Raw genomic sequence first — 18,737 nt, 5'->3', positions numbered from 1 at the left:
GCATGCAAATCTCTCGCTTGCATATTCATTAGGAAAGGTCTGTAAACTTGACCTACTGGTGGCTCTCAAGGACTGGAAATAAATATCAAGGGTTAGATGGTTGCAGGAAGGCTAAAACAGGGTGGGAGGGGGAGGGGGAAGATTGGGAAATATTTCTTTTAGTAGTAACATAAAAGACAGAACAAAAAGAAAAAAAGGAAAATTATAAAAGGTCTTGAACCCCTATTCCAGAAGGATGAATTACTGAAAGAAATAGTTTGAAATAACATACCTTTTATCAAGGACTGAAAGTAAGTTTCTTTCATTACAACATCCGTAAAATCCGCCCCTTTCTTTCCGAGCACTCTACCAAAACCCTCATCCACACCCTTGTCACCTCTCGTTTAGACTACTGCAATCTGCTTCTTGCTGGCCTCCCACTTAGTCACCTCTCCCCTCTCCAATCGGTTCAAAACTCTGCTGCCTGTCTCGTCTTCCGTCAGGGTCGTACTCATACTACCCCCTCTCCTCAAGTCACTTCACTGGCTCCCTATCCGTTTTCGCATCCTGTTCAAACTTCTTCTACTAACCTATAAATGTACTCACTCTGCTGCTCCCCAGTATCTCTCCACACTCGTCCTTCCCTACACCCCTTCCCGTGCACTCCGCTCCATGGATAAATCCTTCTTATCTGTTCCCTTCTCCACTACTGCCAACTCCAGACTTCGTGCCTTCTGTCTCGCTGCACCCTACGCCTGGAATAAACTTCCTGAGCCCCTAAGTCTTGCCCCATCCTTGGCCACCTTTAAATCTAGACTGAAAGCCCACCTCTTTAACATTGCTTTTGACTCGTAACCACTTATAACCACTCGTCTCCACCTACCCTCCTCTCCTCCTTCCTGTACACATTAATTGGTTTGATTTGCTTACTTTATTTTTTGTCTATTAGATTGTAAGCTCTTTGAGCAGGGACTGTCTTTCTTCTATGTTTGTGCAGCGCTGCGTATGCCTTGTAGCACTATAGAAATGCTAAATAGTAGTAGTAGTAGTACAGATAAAACCCATTTATAAAAAATCTTATGCAAGATGCAATGTGGGACTTTTTTCCAAAATTTAAAATGGAGCATTTTTGAACAAAAGTCCTACTATACTCTCCGTAGAAGATTTTGTGTACAAAATGTAATGCCAATTTTCTCCCTTATTTGGTCCAAATTACAAGAAATTAGATCCTCAGGCAAAGGACGTGCTATTTCAGAATAATGCAAAGCAACTGACATAAACATTAAATCTGGCCCTAAATGCACTATCCATTTTCCTCTGCCCATGCAATTTATCAAGCAGATAAATTAAATGGAAATACTTTTAAAACAAATAGGAGGATATATATTATTCACTCAAAGAATAGTTAAACTCTGGAACTCATTGCCGGAGGATGTGGTAACGGTAGTCAGCGTTTCTGGATTTAAAAAAGGTTTGGACAAGTTCCTGGAGGAAAAGTCCATAGTCTGTTATTGAGATGGACATGAGGGAAGCCACTGCTTTCCCTGGGATTGGTAGCATAGAATGTTGCTACTAATTGGGTTTCTGCCAGGTATTTGTGACCTGAATTGGCCACTGCTGGAAACAGGATACTGGGCTAGATGGACCATTGGTCTGACCCAGTATGGCTATTCTTATGTTCTTATGACAGTACTGTATAACAATGTGCCTACCTTCTAGGAATGCCCACTGATCTGTCCATACCCCTCCCATGACCATGCCCCTTTTGATTTGCGCTTTAGAAACTGTAGGTGCTGATATTCAGCTGGTGGCAGTCAGCATTTTTTGTTTTAGCCACTGCCGGCATTATTCTTAAATATTCAATACCAGGCCACGTCTGGGAACTGGCATTGAATGTCTGGGTTTATGCGGCTGGCTATCTCTTATGCACTTGTGACACCACATAAAGACAGAACTGCATTTTATGTGGTTCAATTTGTCTGCTTAACTGCATAAGTGCCGCCTCCGCTTCCAGACCACCCACAAAATAGCCATCTTTCATTTCAGAGGTCTGTGCTGATATTCAGGGGCACTAACCAGTTAAGTACCACTGAACATCAGCGGGTAACTCCACACACAGGAAATGTAAGTGGCCAGGAGCCTCTCTAGGCTGCTTAAATTGCTTTGAATATCATCTGGTATATATATAAAAGTTCGTTCTTTTATCTTTTTTCATGTTTTATCTTATGTTTTTGTGTTATATAAACCATTTTGAATAACATTATTTCATCAGTAAATAAATAAAATAAATATAGGAGCTCCTGGGACTGGAGGACAGATGGAGCAGGGGCAGGTTCAACACATATTTTACAAAAAAACCACACATATGTGCTGATTCTTACCTGCCCTGCTCCATCTGTCCTCTGGCCCCAGGAGCTCCTAAATTGGACCTATGTGGAATGCCAAGAAAGGGCAATTATTTTATGCCAGTTTTATACAGGCATGCAATATTGTGGTATTAAATAAATATTTCCACAAATGGGATAATGTTCTAAAAAACAAACAAAAATATCCCAAATATACTATATTACTTTTGAAGAATTTACTTTAGAGAAGTTTCTTAATCATAAGGAACAATGATGGATATTTTTACTCGATACATTAGTCCCGAGGGGTTTAACTGAAGAGATTGAATGGATGACATTGGTGTGAGCTGATAGGCTGAAGTTGGTCAGCTGACCTGGTTGTAATGAATTGGGAGGCAGCTGCAGCCATTTTAGATAACAGAAGTCTAAGATATGAGAAACGGGCAGTATGTGTGAATCCTAATGGAAGAAATCGGGGTAACATTTCTAAAATATATTTTGAAATGATTGTAGGTGCCTGGAAGTTCTTTTTAAGTATTTTTTGAGAGGATGCAGTAGTCAAGAAGTGATTGTATATGATGGATTGGATGTTTAATAATGTTTTCTCTTTTAGGACCCTCCATCCTGATGAAGTCTATACGAAACATGATCGTGTTGAGGGAGGTTGTCTGCTATGATTAAGTTAAGTGTTCCTTTCTTGTCACCCTATCAATTACGTAGTTTTGAGTGTTCTAAGATGGCAGCAGCAGCACTGGGGGAGAACTAAAACCTCCTTGGGTGGACAAGCTTCAGCCTTGTGACATCACACCATCTCCTGTCCATGAAACCTCCTTGATCAAATCCAGGTCTGCCATGACATTAATAATACACCCCTCACAGTATATTATTAGAAACACATGAAAACCTTAATAATGTGACTAGTGTCACGTTAGCAACGTGCAGACAATGCTCATCTCTCCCTGTGCTCCTTGTCTGTGCAGAGTGCTAGAGATACAGATTGATTAATAACACTATTGCATGACAAGTTGACGTGAAAATGAAGACATGCACTCTTACTAGGCAGACAAAGAAACACTCTCTATTTCTAGGGCTATGAATGGTATTGACTTGCCTGGACCTTCGTTCTGGAAGACCGCTGAAGCCGGCAAAAGACTGACTTCGAAGAATTCCATTGGGGCCTCCCAGGGAGAATGTTTGAGATCCTTCTGACATGATCTCTGGGAGCCTGGATGACACTTCTGCAAGACAGCAAAAGAGGACAGGTAAGCACACTTAGGCACAAATTAGATGTAGCCACTCACTTATCCTAGCTGCCCCCACCACAGTGCAGTCATCTATAGTGCCAAAACAACACAGCTCCCTCCTTTTATGTACTGTGTTATGGAATTACATGCAGCCCCTGCACTGAACAAGTGCCCACCATCAGTTCTGTACAGCTCAGCACATTCAGCTCTAAGTAATTCCTGCTGTACAGGTATAAGGAAACAACCTCTATTGACAGGCTACTGCTACAAGACAAGAGGGCTAAAATTAAGAGGCCCTTTTACTAAGCTGTGGTAAAAAATGGGTTTAGTGCATCCTAATGTGAGACTTTCCTGCATGCTAAGACCGTTTTTACTTCAGCTATAGGCCTTTTTCTTTTTTAAAACTTTTCCTGGTCCCGCACTAATTTTTCCATTAGCACACAGGACCAGGAAAAATATTAACACAAAAGCAGTTAGCATACAGTAATGTGAACCTGCTCACTGGTTAGCACTTCCATGCCCATTCTCACCCCTTGTTTAACACTCCCCCCCAAAAATAATTCAGAAAAATAAATATTAGCATGCACAATCAGGGAAATATCACAGGATGCTTTAGTGCATCCTGTGGTAAGCCTTTTCGGGTGTGCTAAGCCCATGTTAGAGCTTAATACACCTTGGTAAAAGGGCCCTAAGATTGTCCATTTAGAATGTAAGGGGTCCTTTTACTAAAGTGCGCTGAAAAATGGCCTCACTGTTGTAGGCACGTGTATTGGACGCGTGCAGGTCTGTTTTTCAGCGCGCATCAAAAAAGGCCCTTTCTTTGGCCAAAAATGGACATGCAGCAAAATAAAAATTGGCACTCGTCCATTTTGGGCCAGAGACCTTACTGCCACCCACTGACTAGCGGGAAGGTCTCATGCGTTAACCAGGTGGTAATTGTCAGCGCACGCACACTGGCAATTACCACCCGGTTAGCGCCATGTGGTAGAAAATAAAAAATATTTTCTGCTGCGCGTATTGGATGTGCGTAAAAAACAGATTTACTGCCCGGGACATGCGGGAGCCGGGCGGTAGTTCCAAACTGATGCACGTTGGATGCGTGTAGGTGCCTACCCACCATAGTAAAAGGGCCCTATAGTCATCCTACTGTCCAGGTCCAGTTGTGCCAAGTCAAACCAACTCCTGACCACCACAAAATGAAGGATCCATCCCTTGTGGTTTTATTGGCATGATACAGGCTTGGTTTGCCATTGCTTTCCATCCTACTGTAGTAGGGCCAAAACATCAGGAATTCCAGACAGACGGAATGGTGGAATGTGACTGAGCCATTTTATTGTTTAAATATTTTATTGGTTTTGTTATAAAGAGAGAATAACAACATGTGACAGCGAGAAACAATGTTAAACAATGCAAACTCTAGCAAACTGCAAATCTTTAGGTACATTAACAGGGGCACATAGAAGAAAAAGGAAGAAGAAAGGGAGGAAAGAAAAAGGAGATTTTATTAAACAGCACTAGTGGCCATAAGGCAAGATCACACAACATCATTTTAGAATTATGGTAGAGAGAAAAAAAAGAAATCTGTTCTGGTTTAAATGATGTATTTTGATGTTGCTTTGAGGATTCCTTGTGTTGTTAATATTTTCTATCAACAAGCTGATAATCAGTATAATTTCCATGCACAATAATTTAAACTCTGCCCCTTTTTCTCTTCTTTGTCAACTTTTTCAGAGTGCAAGAAAATGGACAAAAATCAGATTAAGTGGCCATTACTATGCCCTAGTCTTTCTGAAATGCCTGCAGAGCACCGACGCCATTGAACCATTCATTAGCCCTCTTCCCTCCCTTAACACTGCCTCCAAGCAGACAGATACATTTCATCCATATTGCTTGCCACAGTGTGGTGAACCGATAGAAGTGTCTCATACCTATAGACCAGGAATTAACCTCTGGAAACCGAAAAATAAATAAAGCCTTATGCGGTCAGTGTCGGTACTGACTGCAGCAGACTTTTTAAATATTGGGTCCTCTGGGGGTTATTCTCTACACTGCACCAAAAGTTCAGCACCAATGAGGCACCTAACTTTTGGTGATCAAAGAGAAGTTAATGGTAATTAGGCACCAAAATGGGAGGGGGAGGGGAATGGCTGTTAGGCACTTAAGTTCACTTAGGCACTATTCTCTAAATAAACGTCTAAGAGCCCCTTTTACTAAGCCGCATAAGCGTCTACACATACCCAATGCGTGCCAAAATGGAGTTACCGCCCGACTACCGCATGGCTCTTGCAGTAATTTCATTTTTGGCGTGCATCCGAAACGCGCTTAATGGACGTGCACTAAGTGGCATTTGACACGCGTAGGTCATTACCCCCCAGATTCTTTACTGCTAGGTCAATGGCTGGCAGTAAGGTCTCAGACCCAAAACCGACACGAGGCAATTTTGATTTTGCTGCACATCCATTTTTGGCAAAAAAAAAAAAAAAGAGGCCTTTTTTTTACAGGTGTGCTGAAAAAAGGATTGGCGCACGCCCAAAACCCACGTCTACACTACCGCAAGCCATTTTTCAATGCACCTTAGTTAAAGAACTCCTAAGTGTTCTAGTGCATAACTGCAAAGGGGCATTCACACGGGAGGGTCATGGGCGAGTGATGGGTGTTTTGGCTATTTCAGGACATGCTTTATTGAATATTGTCAGGCGCCAAACTGCTGCATTTAAGCACTCTTATCAGGGACTGACTGACAGTGACCTTGGCCCCTGGGCAGTAAAGATGATTGGGCCCCCCCCAGCAGCTGCCTGCTGCCCCCTCACCGCTGTGCTGCTGCCACCTCCACTGCCACCTCTGTCCCACACAGTCAAGCCCCCCTACCGCTGCCACCCCCCTTTTGCACACTACAGTCCCCCGAGCCTCAGTGGGTCCTTCCCGGTCCTTCCTTGAAGGGCCCTGTTGGTAAAGTGGCTTTTTCGGGTGCAGGAAAGAACCCTACTTTCCTGCCCACTACTGCTATTCTGCCCAGCACTGCCATATTTTCAAAATGGATGCCAAGACTTCCTGCAGTAGTCTTGCGGGTCTCGACAGTCTTGTGAGACTGCTAGACAGATAGTGGCAGCAGGCAGAAAAGAGTGTTGTTCTTTCCTGCCCTTACAGAGGCCACTAGACCACCAAGGTTCTTCAAGGTGGGACTGGGGAAGGCACATTGAGGCTCGAGGGTGGCGGCGGTGGGGGGGAGGACAACCTCTGAGCCCCCTAGATTGTCTGGGCTCTCAGGTACTGCTTGGTTGCCCGAATGGTCAGTCCGCCCCTGGCTCTTAATTACATCTGCCATAGAGCAGTTGTATGTGGCAATGCCTAAATTTTGGCATCTAACTGCTGACTTATGCTAGTATTGTATAATGCATTAGCCCCCTAATTCTATAACAGTCACCAAAAATTGTACATACAATTTAATTGAATAACAAGCTAATTAGCACCAATAATTAGCTTTTTAACTAGCAATTATTGGCACTAATTAGATTTACTTGCCATTTACATGCATAATTTAGGTGTGGCATTCGTGCCTAAAATTTCCGTGCGATCTGAAAGAGGGGGGCATGGAAATGGAAAGGGCATGGGTGTAATGGGGGTGTTTCTAAAATTAATGCGGGTTGTTACAGAATAAGGGGGAGTACATGACTAATTTAGGCGCATACATTAACATCACTTTCCGGTGCAAATGACCGCACCTAAAGTTAGGTGCGATTCCTGGGCATAAACACAATTCTATAAATAATGCCTGACTTTAAGCATTGCTTATAGAATAGCACTTTTTTTGGCGCCATATATAGAGCGCCTAGCCCTAGGTGCACAAATTTGCTATTATGCAATATGAGCTTGATGCCTAGATTCTGGGCGCCTAAATTTTAACCCTCTTCATAGAATTGCCCCCACCATGTGTATGGCATATGACCATGCACAGCACTGGAATCAAATCAACACTTTACAGTTCAGCACAGCATGCTTCTCTTCTGAGGGAGATTCTCCCTCAATTAATACTGCTCTAACTTTTGAATCGGAATTTTTAATTGCAATAATCCCCTAGCAGTTTCAGCTGAATACTCTGGCATTCTTGCTAACCTAATGCCATTTGTGGTGGAAATTCTAGTGTGCTTCAGTTTTTCCCTGATGCGCCCTTTGTCTTGCTGTTTGTAAGTAAAGCAAAAATCATGGAGATTAGAGTGCATTGGATAAGGAGTAAGAATACCAGTAGGGGTCTTTAGTTTCCAGTCAATATGGCATTAGATTAGCAAGTTTAACTCTAGAACTACTGCTGATTATCATCACAAATTGTTCCACAGGCAAAAAATAACATCCAGCCAATAAATGTTAATGTAGTGCGTTACAGAATCCAGGTGACTCCCACATACTCCCTCTTCCCATGTCAGCTCACTTATTTTAACCACATCCTACAGGGCTAAATTAATGCCAAGCATCCCATTGACTAGTGCATTCCATCTTGGCTTGAGCACTGCTCACCTTTTCTAGGCTACCCATCACTCAACCATGTTCCCGTTATGTTATTTTACTCTGTTACAACTTGTTTTTACTTCCAATACACAACAGTATGGTCAGGGAATATTACCGGTTAGCTGTAACCACTTTTAATTCAGTGCGGTTGTCATTTATTCATGTTTAAAATGAGTACTTTCACACTTTAATGTAGATTTTTCCTAACAACAATGGATTTCTATGTAAAAAGTGTACAGGATCAGTTGCAAAACCCCATGGCAAGTGTGTATCTCCCACTCGCCAAGGAGGTGAATGCTGGACAAATCTAAACTGGCTAATCTGATTTTTGCCCCCTCTTTTGTGAGAAATATGTTTGTGTGGCCAAGGTTTCTTTCAGGCTCTTATGTTCTCAGTGCAAGGATCAACTCTGAAATGTGCTGTGCGATGTCGCACAGGCCGAAGTAAAGGAGTTACCATGGTAACTACAGCCAAGCCAAGCCTGCATCAGGATACAGCCTACTTCATCTATATTCAGAAACATAAGAAAAGGAAAAGAAATCCATCCGTAGCACAAGCCTGATATTACCCATCAGTTACTAAAGAGAATTAAAACCAAGAAAACAAAATAACATGATACCTTTTTATTGGACTAAGTTAATACATTTTTTGATTAGCTTTCAAAGGAGGAGTAGCCTAGTAGTTAGTGCAGCAGACTTTGATCCTGGGGAACTGGGTTCAATTCCCACTGCAGCTCCTTGTGCCTGTGGGCAAGTCACTTAACCCTTCATTGCCCCAAGTACAAAATAAGTACCTGTATATATGTAAACCACTTTGAATGTAGTTGCAAAATACCACAGAAAGGCAGTATATCAAGTCCCATTTCCCTTCCCTTTCAGATCAGAAACATCAATTATTGAAATCTTTTAGTGACGTAGTAATAAAGTTCAAAAGTAAGTGTGACTTGACTGGGCATGGCACTGTTTTGTTTTGTAACACCTTCCTGCAGTGTCAGGTAATTAACAATATCACTATACAGCAAGATTCCACATGCGGATGGCATAGCTGCATGTGGAAGACTCCTAAAAAAATCCACACTGGACCATCAATACTCACCAGAAACTATCACAAAATTAATCAAATTCATCTTAACTCACAACTACTTCCACTTTAACAATGATATCTATCTGCAAATAATGGGCACTGCGATGGGCACCAGGACAGCACCCCAATATGCCAACCTTTTTATGGCTGAGCTGGAAGAGACATTTCTGAATACACACCAGACCAAACCTCTAAAATACTACCGGTACATCGATGACATTTTTATGATTTGGACGGAGGGTGAAGAAACTCTGAAACAATTTTATTCTGCATTCAATACATACCATCCTACAATCAGATTCAAAATTGACTACTCCCCAGAAAAAGTCAATTTTTTGGACACCACGGTCTCAATCAGTGATGGCTGTATACAAACATCTGTATACAAGAAACCCACAGACAGATGTAGCTATCTCCACAACTCCAGCTTCCATCCTTCACATACAAAAAGATCCATCATTTACAGCCAAGCCACAAGATACCACCGTATCTGCTCTGACCCAGGGGACAGAGACAGACACCTTAAAACCCTGACTGAATCCTTCAAACAGAAGGGCTACAACCCCAAAATAATCTCCAAGAATATTGCCTCCTCCCTCAAAACACCCAGGGAGAATCTGCTACAGTACAAAAAGAAAAAATCCACAGATAGAATCCCGCTTGTAGTGACATACAATCCAGAGCTGGAAAAACTGAGGAAAATCATAAGAGATCTACAACCTATACTCCAGGAGGATGAATTACTGAAAGAGATATTCCCATCCCCACCAGTACTGGCCTTCCGACAGCCACCCAATTTAAAACACAAGCTAATCAGAAGTAAACTTCCTTCACAGACTGAAAAGGAACAGAAGGGCACACTTCCCTGTAATTTATCCAGTTGCAAACTATGCCAAAATATTTCACAGGACCCCAAAGTCATCCACAAAGGAAAGATATTCAACATAAAGGGATCTTTCACTTGCTCATCTTCCAATGTGGTATATATCATTCAGTGTAAAAAATGTAATGAAGGATGCTATATTGGAGAAACAGGCCAGATGCTTAAGACAAGATTCAATTTACATAGACATCATATAAACAATGCTGGTGCCAGCAGGGTTCCCACGTCTGTTGGGCAACATTTTACAGGACCAGGACACTGCACCAGTGACTTCACAGTGAGAATCCTCAAAGGTAACTTTAAAACCATACAAGAACGTAAGACCTTTGAAGTCAGAATGATTGAATATTTTAACACCCAACAGAAAGAACTTAACAAGGACCTGGGGTTCCTAGCCCATTATAAACCATAAAGCTGTATGTCTCTGTTGATCACCCTCCCCTCACCTATCCACACCCACCCTGTTAGAATACCAATGATATGCTTTGATGTCCCCATGCATACTTCCTACCCACCCCCATCCTCCCACCCTGTCAGACTGTCATAGCAATGCTTGAATGTTTTCACTTATATACACTGTCAGCTAGCACATTTGCTTATTTCCGATCTGACGAAGAAGGGCAACCTTCGAAAGCTAATCAAGAAATGTATTAAGTTATGTCCAATAAAAAAGGTATCATCTTATTTTCTTTTCCATGTTTTATTTTGTTTGATTTCCATTGATAACCTTAAGAGTGGACTAACACGGCTACCACACTCCTCTACTTAAGGTAATTAACAAAATTCAGAGGTCTGTTCCTGCAGAAACTGACTTACAGCCCTCAGCTTTCATATTTTCCAAAGTAGTTTTTACTACTGTATCTACCCACATCAGCACATCCTGGTCTCACGCTGTGCTCTATATGTTTACAGGTAACACTACAGAAGTCATGCAGGGATTCCTAGACCTCAGTCTGTGGAAATGGATGGACTAACTTTTTTAATGTGGGCCCATCCCTATAATCTAATTACAAGTGTCAAACTGAACATGTAGAGCCGGAAACAAGGGGCTGTTGGAGGGAAAGTCAGAATAGTTTGAAATAAACCACTATTCAGAATAAAAACTTGGGAACATAGTGGATATTGGTGGATGAGGACCACTGTATCTGCTTATGCTGTTTTGATTTCTTTTATCATCTAAGGTGGATATGTGGAAGATATTGAAAAAAAATTACCATATCTGATGTTATCCTAAAGATCTTTGAAACCATTTTGGTGGATGCTCTTTTTATGTCCCGTATTAACTAGTGCTCTGTCGATTGGGGGCAAGGTTTCCACAGAAACTCTATAAAGTTATTTATTCAGTGGTGACTATAGCTTCAACTTATAAGAAAAACCTTTACAAAACAGGCTTCCAGCACACAGAGCACACTACATGGGTCCTGGTAGATCAATGTCTAAACTGGGAAAATACAATCCAACAACAGACCAAGGAAAACACACAAAGGACTCCAACCTCTATCAAAATATTCCTTTTAACTGGTAAGTCTCCAATGATGATGAAAAAAGGATAACTATTAACATTCACAAGCAAATGGTACAGTAAATATAATAATAAAGGCACATTTTGGTGTTCTGCAACACCTGTGACTTAGGGGTTTCTCAGTTTGCATCTATGGGAAGAAATAAGCTTCACCCAGTATTAATGGAGCCTGCTTTCCAGAATGTCTACATGTGTGCGGGCACAATCAGATTACATGCAGGGTCTTCCCACTCCTGCCAGACTCCTCATGGTCCGAAAATCTGGGGTGAATAGGAGACAAGAAAAAGTAGGGATAAATACCTACAAAATAAATACCACAAGAAAGAACAAATGCATTGTTCTTTTTTGTAATATTTATTTTGTATGTTTATACAAAGATCCATCATGACTCCTGAAGCAGGCGTTGTGTGCTTTAAAACAGGTCCATGTCAAGTCTACTTGCATATTTACCAATATTCATCAATAAAGTAATTTCAGCATTATCTACGTCTCTGTGGTTTGTTTGGAAGGCTATTCATGCACCCCTACTTTTTCTTGTTTGGACATTACACGTAGGGTTGCCTTTCCTTTTTTGCTGTGTGTCTGTGAATAGGAGGCACATACCTACACACAAGAACTCAGGCACATGCAAACAAACATTCATGAACACGTGGGCACACATACACACACAGTAATCTCATAAGCTCTCTTTAAGGAAAGCGAGCTAAAATTTGGGTTGCGTTTCTTAGGGGGTCCTTTTACTAAACGGCGGTAAAAGGTGGCCCACGGTGGTGTCGATGTGTGACATTGCTGTATGTAAAGGCCACCTTTTACCGCCATGGGTAAAAGGTAATTTTCTATACAGGGCCAGTAAATGGTCTTCAGCTAATGAAACACATTGTCAGGTGGCTATTTGCTGGGGGAGCCCTTACCGCCTCCTATTTAGCAGGGAATGGGGCTTGATATACTGCCTTTCTGTGGTTTTTGCAACTACATTCAAAGCGGTTTACATAGTATATACAGGTTCATATTTGTACCTGGGGCAATGGAGGGTTAAGTGACTTGCCCAGAGTCACAAGGAGCTGCAGTGGGAATTGAACCCAGTTCCCCAGGATCAAAGTCCACTGCACTAACCTGGCAGTACCCAAGTAGCGTGCAGTGCTGTCCGATTACCGCCAAGCTTGCCCCCAGCGCTAGAAAATAATTTCCTAGTGCTGTAGCATGATACGAGTTTAATTGTTAGAATTATTGAAATATGTAGCAGGATATCAGCTTATTTTGCTGGATCAGATCTGAATCATATAAAAGGTACTGCTGCAAAGATTTTACTTTCCCCTCCCTCCCCCTGGGAAACTACTGAGACCTAAAGCCATTAACACATCTACTACCCTTAACAAAAGACTATTCTCAAACAAACTCTGGAAAAAACCCATCTATCTGACAAAAGAAGCCCACCTACTTCACAGACACAAACTCTTGTAATCCTGTCAGATGCCTTATGGATGTGTATACATGCCCATCAACATAATAAGAACTCCAGGATGGACAGCGCCACAGAGACTGCACCCTAACAAAGACTACACCTCCACCCATTCTCAGACAAAGACTAAGCCATCAAACTATAGAAACTCCACCTGGGAAACTATTTACCAGCACATGTACAAGACAAAAGACTTAGCATGTGACCATGCTTCTCTGCAAAACTACAATACCCAGTATTCAGTGCACCCTATGACCATGATTCTTTGCAATAATCACTCAAGACAGTGTGCTCCTAGAGACATGATAAAAGCAGGAGCTGCTCCCCCCTCTTAGACAGACACTCTGCTCTGCTCTTCTCTTCCATCACTGACTGCTGGATTCCTGTGACCTCGGCCTCATGCTGCTCATCACCCAGCTGGACAACAAACAAAGGACTTGTAAGTTAACTTTTGATTCAGATCTGTCATCTTGCAACATATTTCTCCTGTAAAGATTCTAAAGCTGGCCTATTAAAAAATGTCTGACTGTGAGAGGAAGTGACGTCACGAGACGAGATGGCTGCCTAGGAACTCAGCTCCTGCACTCCCATGCACTAGCAAGGCAAAATCTAAAGCCATCCGCAGCCTTATTGTAAATAATTTCGTAGCAGCTAAGTCAGCATATAATATAGACCGGAATGAGTAAAGCGACAGGGTCGCAACATCGAGAGGGAGAGCGCCATTCCTCCAGGCAGATGGCGAAAGGCCTGTCGCGCCACGCGTCTCCGGAACAGAGACGTTCTTCGGACTCAGATACGGCATCCTCCCACGCGGATCAGCGTGCATCGGTCTCTAAAAAGAAAACAGCTCCTAAGGACCTCGCAAAATGTTTAGAGGCAATCCGAGAGGAAATCAAGGCTTCCCGTGTGGAAATTTTAGAACACGTGGATGCTATCAGCCTTGATTTGCGCGAGCTGGGGGGCCGAGTGGAGGCATTGGAGGAGAAGGCCGACGAACAGGTAGAGACTAATGAAGCATTAGAAACACAACTAATCAAATTGTCCGACCTAACTGAGGAGTTACAATACAAAATGGATGACCTCGAAAATAGAGGTAGAAGGCATAACTTGAGAATTCGGGGTGTACCTGAAACCGGAGGAGGTGAGGATGTCCCTACTATTGTGCGAGCACTGTGTGCTACGATCCTGAGCGAAGGCACTGCTTCGGACGCTGTGGAGATAGACCGTGCACATCGAGCGCTGGGTAAAACAATGGCGAACCGACCCAGAGACATAGTCGTGCGCTTTACATCATACACATTCAAAGAACGTGTGTGGCAGAAGGCTCGTCAACTCACCACACTGGAATACAACAATGCACGAGTTTCTGTCTTTCAAGATCTATCTGCTTACACGCTGGCGCAGAGAAGGGCTATGAAGCCGGTATTGGAGGTTCTACTCAAAGAAAAGATAGCCTACCGTTGGAACTTCCCTTTTGCAGTAAGTTTTGCATTAAATGGTAAACAACACAGGTTTCGAAAGGTTCCAGAAGCATGGAAAAGCTTACATGAAGCAGGCCTGACAGCCACACCGGTGCCACCTGCAGGGATTGCGCCAGCGACAAAAGCCAAAATTCAGAAGTGGAAGCGCGTTGGACAGAGCACCCAGAAGACAGGGACCAAAGTTGGCTAGAACAACAATTGACTATGCTTGAGTCTGAGAGGTAAAGGGCTGTCGATGAATGCTGAGAGTTACGTGATGGACAGATGCATAGCTGTAATGTAGACTAACTGCAGTTGCGGGGCTGTGATCGAGGAATATAATGTGAATGAGAGCTATATTGAACTTAACATATGGGAAAATGTGGATACGTGGAGTGCGGGGGAGGGGGTGGGGGGTAGTGTTCTTGGGTTGTGGGTTGCTTCTTCTGACAACCCCAGGTAGTGCTGCTAGTACTGCTTGGTGTATCGGTAGGGAGGGAGGGGCACGGGATGCAGGGAAGAGGAGGGAGGGCAAGGGGTTGTGAAGGGGTAGTGGGACTAGAAAATGCAATACATTGTGTTGAAAAGATGGCTCTGAAAATTAAAAGAGCATGCTTAAAAGTAGCCCAGAGATGAGTGCGGAATTGAAAATATTATCTTATAATGTCAAGGGATTAAACATGCCTCAAAAGAGACAGAAGCTCTATAAGGAAATACAGCAATTGAAACCACATATTGTTCTTTTACAAGAGACACACTTACGCCGAAAGTTCGAACGATTTCTCTCTTGCTCGGGATACCCAGGGGTGTACTGTGCCTCATCTGAGGCAGCCAAAAAGGGTGGAGTTGCAGTGCTGATACATAGTAAGGTGGGGGCCAAGGTACTGCAGGTTAAAAAGGACCCAGGAGGGCGTTTTATATTCCTCCGTATTCAAATAGGTCAGGTTAATTTAACGATTGCATCAGTATATGCTCCAAACAATGGGCAGGAACAGTTTTATGCGAAAGTGAAACATGCTTTAACATCATTTGCACAGGGCGCTATAATATTGGGGGGAGACTTTAATGCAGTCATGAACCCAAACATAGATAGAACAGGAGCCACTAAAACAGAAGGGAAAAGAGAAGCAGTAGCGCTGGAATCTTTGGCCCGATCTCTGGGAACTCTAGATTTGTGGAGATTGACACATTTGAAGGACAGGGACTATACATTCCACTCCCGGGTACATAATTCCTATTCTCGTATTGACTACTTGTTTATAGATGCTATACTGGTGGAGCGGGGACCGCAAGCCGGAATAGGTAATGTGACAATCTCAGATCATGCCCCAATATGGGTTACTCTACCAAATATTAGAACAGAAACCAAAGATAAGAAATGGACACTAAACACAGGCCTTTTACAAGAGAAGGAGGTGGAGGAGGGATACAGGAAAATGTTGAAGGAATATTTGGAGTTCAATCAAAATTCAGGACCCACAATGGCTGTAATATGGGATGCCATGAAGGCTGTTTCTAGAGGATATTTTATACAGCTTGCTAGTAAGCGATCCAGGGTGCGTAAGATGCAAATAGCAAAATGTATGGAAAAAATCCAAGTGTTGGAGGGCCAACATAAAGTCACTAGGTCACCACAGGTATGGAGTCAATTATGTGGAGAAAGGCTGATACTGGACTCTATCTACTCGGAACAGTTAAGTCTGGGAAGGGAAAGATTCAGGGCAGGGGCATATGAATTTGCCAATAAGGCTGGGCGGCAACTAGCAGTTAAGCTTCGGCAACAAAAAGTAGATCGTATGGTGAAGCAAATTCGAGATGAAACGGGTTTGATACAATACACCTCAGATCAGATACGTAAACGTTTTGGGAATTACTACAAAAATTTATATGCTCAAGAGATAGCTCCACCCATGGAGTCAATAGACAACTATTTGGCTACCAGTGAACTAAGTACTCTGGCTCCGGCCCACAGGGACAAATTGGAGCAACCAGTAACTCCAATCGAGGTACAAGAGGCCATCCGTAGCTTGCCCTCGGGCAAGTCGCCTGGTTTGGACGGACTGCCAAATGAGTTTTATAAGAAATTTGCACCAGAGTTAGCCCCCATTCTGGCAGATCTGTTTAATAGGGTAGGAGAAAGGGAGGCACTACCTTTGACCATGATGGAGGCCTGGATAGCGGTGCTGCCTAAACCAAACAAGGATCCGACAGAGTGTGGCTCATATAGGCCTATCTCGGTACTGAATGCCGATGTTAAAATACTAGCGAAGGTGTTGGCAAGTAGATTAGCACCCTTGATGCCGACTCTAATACATCCAGACCAGGCTGGATTTGTATCGCACCGAAAGGCAATGGACAACATTAGACGCACTCTGGATCTTGTGTTTCTAGCAGGGAGGCATCAGAGGCCTCTCTGTCTTCTGAGTTTAGATGCAGAGAAGGCCTTTGACAGGGTCCATTGGCCATTTATGTATAAGGTGCTGGAGGTTATGGGATTTGGAGCTCAATTCAGGAGATGGATTCAGGCATTTTACGTAGTCCCTAAGGCATGTGTTCGAGTGAATGGGAGTAATTCTGAACTATTTACTCTGCACAGGGGAACTAGGCAGGGGTGCCCGTTATCCCCATTATTATTTGCCATGGTTATGGAACCATTTGCATCTAAAGTTCGCATGGACCCAGAAATGTCAGGGGTACGAGTGGCAGATAGATTACATAAAATGGCCCTCTTTGCAGACGATATCCTATTATACGTTACTCGACCATTAACTACTTTCCCAACTCTTATACGCCTTATTGATGAATACTCCATACTATCTGGTTTCAGAATCAATATGACCAAATCAGAGGCCCTGAATATAACACTCCCAGAGGACATAGTGGAATCCCTGGAGGAATCCTTTTCGTTTAGATGGGCTAAAAAACAAATTAAATATCTGGGGGTGAACATAACGCCAAAACTATCTGACCTATATGAGGCTAACTACAAGGGACTAAGTGGTGGCATTAAGAAAGACCTGGAGAGATGGGGGGATCTGGAGGTCTCCTGGTTTGGAAGGGTAGCAATTGTCAAGATGAATGTGCTCCCCCGATTGTTATACTTATTCCAAGCGCTGCCTGTAATGCTGCCCAGACGACTTTTGTCAACACTTCAAGATTCTATAGTGCGCTTCGTCTGGGCAGGAAAGAGACCGCGATTAGCGCGTAAGCTTCTATATCAGGATGGTAGACAAGGCGGATTGGGTGTCCCAAATCTCATATGGTACTACAGGGCAGTGCAGGCGAAGGCGGCAATAGAATGGTTCCAAGACTACCCGGATAGACAATGGGTACATATTGAACAACACTCCCATGGGACATCTCCGCTGGGGGTGGTCATGTGGCTCCCCAAATCATTTAGAGCCTTGGGTGAGGGAGCTTGTCCATCCATAGGTGTCACTCTCCACTACTGGGATAGTTTGTTCCCGGGAGGGAGGTGTACACTTACACGCATGACACCAATAGCATTTAACCCACTGTTCCTGCCCGGGAAAGACACGGGGGTATTTACCAGGTGGTATAAAAAAGGCTTAAGAACTTGGGGCCAAATGTTTGAAGGGGAAGCATTGCTTTCCTTTGGAGCCTTGGAGAAGGTGGGCTATGTAGGGGAGGATGATGAGTTTGCATATCACCAATTGGCCCACTTTCTTAAGACCAAAGCTGTAAAAGCAGTACTGCAACGGAAAAAATTAGGCTTGGAGGAGGTCTGCGAAAATTATGCCTCTTCAAGGGGCCTGATTAGTCGTCTATATAGTGAAATACGAGGGCAGTCTCCAAAATATACCCAACATAGGACAAGTTGGTCAAGAGAGCTGGGGGTGACATTGGGGGAGACCGAGTGGGAGAGAATAGAGCGGACAGTGCGAAGTGTTTCTACCCATGTACCGCTTAAGGAAAATGCTGTGAAGACACTTTTTAGATGGTACCTCACACCGGATCGCCTTCAGCGAATATATCCAAGCTCCACAGGACTATGCTGGAGGGGGTGTGGTAATAAAGGGACCATGGGACATATATGGTGGCAGTGTGTAAAGGCCCAAGCATTTTGGAAATCAGTAAGAAGTAAAGTACAGAAATGGATTGGAGGTTTAATTCCATGGTCACCTGAGTTTTTTCTCTTCTCAGCAAAATCACCTGGCCTACAGAAAAGCCAGCAGGACCTGGTGAGGCTTGCTGTGGGGGTGGCACGGGTGGTTCTTGCCTCACAATGGAAAAATGTA

At 43.2% G+C, this 18,737-nt stretch overlaps 1 protein-coding gene across 2 annotated transcripts in view; it reads right to left on the bottom strand.

Annotated features, from left to right (window-relative positions):
- RIPOR2 (RHO family interacting cell polarization regulator 2) overlaps window positions 1–18,737 on the bottom strand; it is a 217,654-nt gene that overhangs the window by 117,708 nt on the left and 81,209 nt on the right. For both annotated transcript variants that reach the window (XM_030212149.1, XM_030212158.1), the window contains exon 2: window positions 3,436–3,562. In XM_030212149.1, coding sequence (XP_030068009.1) covers window positions 3,436–3,562 — 127 coding nt within the window. The remainder of the gene's footprint in view (window positions 1–3,435; window positions 3,563–18,737) is intronic.

Source organism: Microcaecilia unicolor, chromosome 1, assembly GCF_901765095.1.
Source record: "Microcaecilia unicolor chromosome 1, aMicUni1.1, whole genome shotgun sequence".
NCBI classification, from domain to species: Eukaryota; Metazoa; Chordata; class Amphibia; order Gymnophiona; family Siphonopidae; genus Microcaecilia; species Microcaecilia unicolor.
The sequence above is the reverse complement of the archived record's forward strand: the minus strand, read 5'-3'. Positions and strand labels throughout refer to the sequence as shown.